The sequence below is a fragment of the Alosa alosa genome, chromosome 8 (genome assembly GCF_017589495.1).
Source record: "Alosa alosa isolate M-15738 ecotype Scorff River chromosome 8, AALO_Geno_1.1, whole genome shotgun sequence".
NCBI classification, from domain to species: domain Eukaryota; kingdom Metazoa; phylum Chordata; class Actinopteri; order Clupeiformes; family Clupeidae; genus Alosa; species Alosa alosa.
The window spans coordinates 20,830,370-20,838,852 of record NC_063196.1 but is presented as its reverse complement, the minus strand read 5'-3'; the positions used below and the strand labels follow the sequence as shown (position 1 = coordinate 20,838,852).

Sequence of the window (8,483 nt, the reverse complement as noted above, 5' to 3'; positions counted from 1 at the left end):
CCAATGTATACAGTGGATTCTGTTTTTGAATCACTCAAAGAATAACATATTTTCAACCTTTCTAGCTACTGACTCAACCAACATGTTACATCACTGTATGTAGTGGGTGTAAGTGTTCAATTGAGGTCAAAGGATCTACAGGTGACGTGGGTAATTATTTACTGGGGTTTACTCAGCTGATTGAGAAAAAGTCTATAAAATGTCAAACCACTGCCAAAGAAGTTTCTGGCACAGAGAAACCTGGTGGTAAGTAACATCTCTAGACCTGATTTTATGACTGTTGTAGTTATGGGGTTGGATTTTTTTATAGGTCTTGTATGGTTTTGTACAATTATTGGTGAAACTTATTTTAAAAGCTACTGCCAGATGGTTTGTAAACGAGTTCACACATTTATTAGGAAAGCTTTTAGAATTGTTTTCCAAATAGAAAACTGCAGCAGAACTGTGACTGACCAAGCCCAATTTAAATGTTGTGTTCTTATTTTAGAGTAATTGTTTTTCTTGCTTTTCCTAAGTGTGTGTTTTGGAGTAATTTGTGGTTCTTTTTGGGGGGATTTTACTAGTTTTACACCATAACGATTGTACTGCCTATGATATGAACATGCCTACAAGTTGCCTGCTGTAGGCTACAACTGTGGATCTTTTTCTCTTGCTCCACTTGTGATCCAGGTCATAACATGAGAGGCGTTCTGCATTGCTGTGTGACCATTGTCCTGCTGCTGTCCGTGGCATGGGCTGCCCCACATGAGGGCCATGACCATGACCACGACCACCTCCACCACGGCAAGGACGAGCCGCACCCGCACCATGGTGGCGCAGATGCACTCTGCCACAAGCTGAGTCCACACAACGCCGACTTCGCCTTCGCCCTTTACAAGAAGCTGAACGCGCTGCCCGACGCATGCTCCAAGAACGTCTTTTTCTCGCCCGTGGGCGTCTCTCTTGCCCTGTCTATGCTGGCTCTGGGTGCTAAGGGCGAGACGCTCTCGCAGCTTTACGCCACGCTGGGCTACAGCAGTCTGACCCCAGCAGAGGTCAACGAGGGCTATGAGCACATGCTCCACATGCTGGGCCACGCGCAGGGGGACATGCAGCTGGACGCCGGCGGCGCACTGGCCATCAAGGATGGGTTCAAGGTCCTGGACAAATTCCTGGAGGACGCCAAGCACTACTTTGAGAGCGAGGCGTTCAACGTGGATTTCTCCAAGCCCGAAGTGGCAGTGCAGGAGATCAACAAGTTCATCGCCAAGAAGACCAACAACAAAATCAATGACATGGTGTCCAGTTTGGATCCAGACACCCTCGTGATGCTGATCAGCTATGTCCACTTCAGAGGTAGGCCATGACTTGACATGACCTTTATTATACATTCTTTAGGCTCTGACAAAGGCCTATTTCAGGTACTACCATAGCTTGTTGTGTTTATTGTTGTTATATTAATAGTTAACTAAGGTCCCCTCGACAATGTAGCTTGAATATTATTCCTCCTTTTTGTAAGTCACTTTGGACCAAAACATCTCCTAAATCAATAAATGTAAACATAATCTCGTTATTTGACATAGCGAGGTGATAAAAAAAAAAAATACTGTCCCTGAAAAAAACAAATCATTGTCCCTTGAGCCTGACTGCAGCCTGAAATCTGTCTCTGTAGGCAAATGGGAGAAGCTCTTTGATGAGAAGTTCACCCGCAAGGCAGACTTCCACGTGGACGAGAAGACAAAAGTGACAGTGGACATGATGCAACGGACCGGCCGCTACGACTTCTATGAGGACTCGGACAACTTCACCACGGTGCTCATGCTGCCCTACAAGGGGAACGCCTCCATGATGATCGTGCTGCCACACGAAGGGAAGATGAAGGAGGTTGAGGCCATGATCTGCAAAGATCACCTCAGACACTGGCATGACAACCTCTTCAGGAGGTGACTGGAGTGTTTTTTGTTGTGTTTTTTTGTATCTGAGTCATAATGAATCTTAGATGTGTTATTGCTGCTTAGCTGAGGAAGTAAGTTGGGACTAAAACTGCAGGACTGCCTTGTGATAAAAAGCATCTGCTTAATAAATGTGTTCATGCATCCTGTTGGGCTAAATGGCATGTAGTTAGAAATGTTTTTTTTTTTTTTTTTTTTTCCCATTTTGAGGAACATCTGTGAATTGGCCTAAATTATATATTCAAAGCAGTGACGGAGAGGAAATGCAATGACTCATTTTTTTTTTTTTGCCTCTGTGTATTGCAGCTCTGTTGATGTCTTCCTGCCAAAATTCTCCATCTCTGCTGATTACCCGCTCAAAGAAATTCTGACAGAGATGGGAATGGTCAACGCATTCACAGATGCAGCAGACTTCTCCGCCATGGCAGAGGAGAAGGTCAAGGTGTCGAAGGTAAGAGTCAGCCAATCACCTGGCTATTTACACGCTAACTACTTTGGAGCTCTCGTATCTCCAAATGTGTGAAATAATTGAAAGAAATGATGGATTACTGACAGAAACACATTTTCCTTTCATCTTAGGTGGCCCACAAAGCAGTCCTGAGTGTTGACGAGAAGGGCACTGAGGCGGCTGCGGTCACCACCATTGAGATCATGCCCATGTCCCTCCCCAACATCATCAACCTCAACAGGCCTTTCCTGGTCTTCATCTTGGAGGACAGCACCAAGACCATCCTGTTCATGGGCAAAATAACTAACCCAACAGCCTAGACTGAGCTGTGCCAAAAGAGAAGTCTTTAAAGAAGAGTCTCGCTCTCTCCCTCTCCCTCTGTGTGTGTGTGTGTGTGTGTTTCTTCAACATGGGAGTGTTATTGTTCATAAAAGCTACTGATATGCAGTATTATGTCTTCTTGGTGACACTGTAATCTTGACCTATATCTTGGGACCAAATAAAGAATAACAAGTGTTTACAATAAATGCTGTGTAGTTTTCTTTGATAATGAGTGAAAGGTCTAATTCTATTGAACTAAAACACAAACACAACTTAAAGCAGAACTTAATATACAAATATGTATCCTAAAAGATGCTTAGAAGCATGCAACAATCATGCAGATAAGAACCAACCTTTCTTAAACTACTCTCCTTCCTCAAACCTACATTTCAGAGTGATTCTAGTGCATGATTATGAAACGGCAAGACGGGGCAATATTTGTATTGCTTGACTATTTCTGCAACTGGCATGAAAACAGGGCTCCCAGCAAATGTATCCCTGTGGATAAGGCCTAACCTGGAGTACATTCCACTATGACCTTTGGTGGGTCAATAGACACTGGTTTAGCACAGTGTGTGCAATCAATACATTTGTTCTCACAGTGCACAGCAGACAAGGACGTCACATGGTCCCTTGCCCCACAGTTGGACACAGCCAACTGGAAAACTTTTTAAATACCCACAAAGCACCCCCCTCCACTACACACACACACACACCTTGCACTGTGTCCTTATGGGGTTATATTTTTTGTGTACATACATGAAAAGGATGCTGATAGATAGATAGATAAATACTTTATTGATCCTCAAGGGGAAATTCAAGGGTCTCAGTAGCATACAGACATGCACTTACAGCAGAAATGGTAAACATAAGTATAAACATATAACTAAACTCCACTGTACAATACAGTAGAAGATAAGACATTTAAGAAAACTAACAAAACTAAATACTAAATACACTATATAAGCATGGGCGGATTATGAACTTTCGGGCCCCTGGGCCCAGATGTATTAAGGGCCCCCCACTTATTGTCGTATTTGTGGGAGGGGGGGTTTGGGGGTCCTCCCCCAGAAAATGTTTAATTTGTTTGATATGATTTCCTGTATTCTGGTGCATTTTGGAGATGGCCGATACTAAATTCAATCAGATTCATTGCCTCAATATCAACAAATCAGGATATAGGCTATGATTCCATGCAAAGGCTTGGGCTTCAGGGCCCCCTGACCCCTTGGGCCCCTGGGCCCAGTAGGCCCGTTCAGTAATCCATCCCTGTATATAAGTTAAATTAAGAAAGTCCAATGTGCTTGAGGGTGATCAAGCATAAGACGCTTGTAGTGACTGGTGAGGTGCTAAAGGGAGTGAGTGTCATGGTGAAGGTGCAAACAGTAGTCCAACCATAGTCCTTAGTTATGTGTGCCTGGCAAGGTGCTCAAGAGAGTGAGTGTCATGGTGGAGGTACAAAAAGTAGTCCAACATTAGTCCAACAGTGCAAGAGTAAGGTCTAGAGACCAGCATAAATAATATAGACAAATAGTAGAGTAAAGTGTAATGTAGACAAGGTAAAATAAAAAACAATTTCAGTGCAAGAACAGGTTGAGTTAATAGGGTTATAGCCATTCATTCATTCAGTATTGTATCAGAAGCCTGACCGCAGCCATTGAGTGTGCTAATATAGCATGAAAAACAGTGTAGCAGTAAAACAGTAGTGAAAACATTAGGCTGTGTACAATAGTAAAACAGTAGTAAAACAGTAGTAAGCAGTAGTGGGCAGTCAGTGCTCAAAAAACATGGACATGGAGAGGGTGGAGAGGCAGACAGACTTCTCTGCTTAGTCTATCTCTCCTCTTCCCTTTAGTGAGGCATTGAACAGTTCAATGGCCCTAGGAACAAATGACTTCCCTCAGCCTTTCAGTTGTGCATGGCAGTGGCTTAGCAGAGGGAAGTCTCCAGCTGATCAAGCTCTTTTGGTTTTTGATAGTGCTGTAGAGCGGATGACATTCATTGTCCAAGATGTTGATCAGTTTGTTTAGGGTCCTTTTGTCAGATATTGTAATGTTTACGTGAACCCTACCAGCATTCCGTCGTATTGCAAGCAGCTGATTCCTTGTGTACACAAGTTTGTTGCCGCTGGAGCATTGCAATAGATCCATATCCATAGGATAGAATGAAAACACTCCTCAAAGTGCGTAATCCAAAAAAGTTGCGAAGTAAAAAAGTTGCTACTGTATTTCATAAATACTTGATTTCTGGCAAAGATAAAGCCCAAGATGCTATACCTCAGTCAAACTGAACACTTGCTCAGCTATAAGACCATAGATGTTAAAAAAGACATAATGCTGTACATATATTATATTGTTATTAGTGCTGTCAAACGATTAAAATTTTTAATCACGATGAATCGCTGAATTCCTATAGTTAATCACGATTAATCACATATTTTATCGCATGATTAAAATTCTATTATTTTGCATTTCTGAACTTTCCAGGAGTCCATATTAACAATATAAAGCAATTATTGTGTATCTTGATTAGGATTCAAATGAAAGCAAAGCAAGTTACTTCATTAACTTAACTTTAAGACATAGGTCTATTTGATTATTTCAATTCAAATTTCAAAAGATGTGCAGCAGACCTAAGGCAACACAATATATTCTTCAGAAATATAGCTAATAAAGGGCATAAACATAAAATACTATATTCATTATCTTTGAGTTCAGTTGAAAATAAGGAACTTTTCGACATGAGTGCACTGCCATTTTATAGGCCTAGGCCTACAGTCTATGGTGCACTGTCACTTGCCACACACATCAGCGCCGAAGTTTTTAACATGCAAACACTGGATGAACAATGGATTTTAATGGAGCGGCGTCGACCAAATATAACTGAATCGTGATTTACACGGCGGCAACGTGCGATGCTGGTGTGCAGAGTTGTATTGAAAAGACTGGAATAATGTACAGTAAATGAATGTCGAAAGCAGAGTGCATCGCACTCATGTCGGCATCGGTGTCCACAGCAATTTAAAACACCATTCAGCTGACCGGGAGTTCAGAACTGCGTTGGTGTTTATTATACGAATCTACTCTTTGGCCGGCTCGCAAGTGTGTGCAGCATTAGGCCTACAGTTACGTAGCCTACTAAAGGCATCATCATAAAGTTAGGCTACATTTAATCTGCATCACGCCCATTTAGCGGAAAACAAGTTAACATTATATTGTTGATTCCAATGGGAAAGACAGCTAGCCTAATCATACCTTGACATTACATCTAGTTATTAATTTACAGGCCATTCAATCATTTTACTAACACGGCAGTTATGAAGAATTATGTGTAACTTACTCATGTCGAAACTATGTACATTACAACCCATTCAGCATGTAGCTACACTTACCATATCCCATGTAAAACGGTTAGCTTGCTAGCTAGCTAACTGTGGAACTTCAGTATAACAGGCACAGCCAATTATCTCACCTAGTTGTAGGAAAAAGGCTACGTTCATATTACAAGTGATAGAATGAATGTGTGACTTATGTTTAGTTGATGTTATGACATGTCAAGTTAAGCTTGCCGAACTTAGTTATAGTCGTAGTTTGACTGTGCCTACATTCATGACACTCCTGTTAGTAGGCTAAACTGGAAAGAGCAAAAAATAGGAACATAATGGTCACATTAATCCCATAAACACACAGATAACTCTTACACCAACCTTATTTTGTGCCTTTTATTCACGCTTGTTTCAAGATTTAGTAAGTATAAGCCCTTTTCGCTCCCCACTTCAATGCAGCATAGGTTTCCACTATCCAAACAGCTCCCTTTCCCCTAAAAGGGGGCGTGTACATGCAGCACGGTCTAGCTAGATCCAGTGTGGTGTTGTAGTTGATCTAACGTTACTAGTTGTTGCAACAGCATGTGAAAAAACTACAAAGTTTGTTACACCAAAAAGAACGTTAATCTCGCGATAAAAAAATTGACACCGTTAAAATAGGTTTACGTTAACGCCGTTAATAACGCGTTTAACTGACAGCACTAATTGTTATATAATGTTATAGAGATACACATTGCAAAATATACATCTAATTTAGTTTTGGAGGGAAACCCAGCTGACAGACACACCACATCTATGAAAGCCGGGTTTGTTTTAGGTTAAGGCTTATTGAAAGCCTTGCTTCATAGATTGTAAGGTTAATCCATGATTGCTTGACTTGATTGATTTTTGAAGAGGCCTCTTCCAGGAACCATGTTTGCAGGGATTTGACCTGTGAGTTCAAAGTTCAAGGGTTTGTTAAATGCAGCCAACCAAGATATTTAAAGTAAAGCAACTCTTGCAGCCTTGCAGTGCATTGCACATGATCACTTTCCCAGAAAGTTCCTAGTTAACAATTCATATTAATCCAAAGCCTTTACTCATTGGTCAAATTCAAATTCCCAAAGCTTACTCATTGGTCCTGCCTGATCTTCTCCCCGCCAGTAGATGGCACTGTTGTCTTGTTCATTTCCACTAAAACTGACTCATACAATATCTCTCACTTCCATACACCCACCCCCAACCAACACCCCTCCTCAACCCTCCCGATGCAGCAGCTGCTCTGTTCATTTTGCTTCATCAAAATCGGTGAAATGATCCTGCGTCCAACCCTAGCCAGGCATTTGACATCTAATAGTGTCTCCCATCTCATCAACACTTTCCCATTTTTACACATTCCCCTGTGATGAAAGGTGCTAAAGAGAACTAAAAGAAGGGCCTCCTTCAGTGCTGCCACTTACTGTAGCTACACACAGAGGGGTTGCAATCTGAACAGGGGCTGGCAGGGCACAGTGAGTAGTCTCCCTATCTGTGAGCTACTGTACATATAGCTCCAGCCAGAGTTTATTTTAATTAAATGTTTTCAGGGCAGTATGGTGCACAATCTGCACATGGCTGACAGACTCAGATTGACACACACACATGTAACCTGCGTTGTGTTGAACCTGCGCGATTTAGCCCTGCACACGCCCGGACTCGAACCCGCGAACAGCAGCACCTCGGATCGGGAGGCGCGCTAACAATTGAGCCAATAGCCCAGGCTACTGGCTCGCATGTCAGCAGCACTCTTGAGGCGTCGGGGAGTGAGGTTTACCAACGTTCCACAAACTCAGCTAAGCTAGCTGGCATCCGTTACACACACATACACACATGCACACGCACACGCACACACACACATACTCACACACAATCTCTACTCAGTGTGGTGATGAGGGTAATCATATGGTCACAGCACGGCCCTAACAGCATACATTACAAGCTGTCAGAAAGGGAAAATGTAGGAGCAATTTTGGTTCAGACACAGCAAGGCGAGACTTTCGGGTCTGACCGAGGGGCTTCAGATTCCACTCTATTATCATGGTAACAATGGGTCTGTGGAATAGCAAACTATAAGGGCTCATCAAAATTAGCTGTCATTTGCTGATGAGCCATACGTTTAGGGTTGATTATATTACGTAAAATGATATACTTCACGTATTGTACTAATAGTATTGTCATTCTGGCTACCCTTAGACTTGGAACTATTTTGTAAATGTCTTGCAAAGTTCTGCATTGTGAGTCAGGTGGTTTACAATAACGATCAGCTATCATTGTAGAGAAAGACTGGCCTGGTTAGCTTTAGTGAGCTAATTGTCTGTCTTTACAAATGATCTACATTGTGTGAACACATGCAATAATGCCAAACTAATAATCACACATGCTTTGGGAACTAATTGGGATCTAATTTCAGCACTTAATCAATGATAGGGTAAATCAGTGG

General features: G+C 42.1%; 1 protein-coding gene across 1 annotated transcript; it reads left to right on the top strand.

Annotated features, from left to right (window-relative positions):
- Positions 1–201: 201 nt before the first annotated feature.
- Positions 202–2,906, top strand: LOC125299585 (alpha-1-antitrypsin homolog). Its single transcript, XM_048250915.1, has 5 exons — positions 202–246; positions 670–1,335; positions 1,652–1,922; positions 2,238–2,382; positions 2,511–2,906. Exons 2-5 carry the CDS (start codon positions 678–680, stop codon positions 2,697–2,699), a joined length of 1,263 nt encoding a protein of 420 aa, XP_048106872.1. The 5' UTR covers positions 202–246; positions 670–677; the 3' UTR covers positions 2,700–2,906.
- Positions 2,907–8,483: the final 5,577 nt, after the last annotated feature.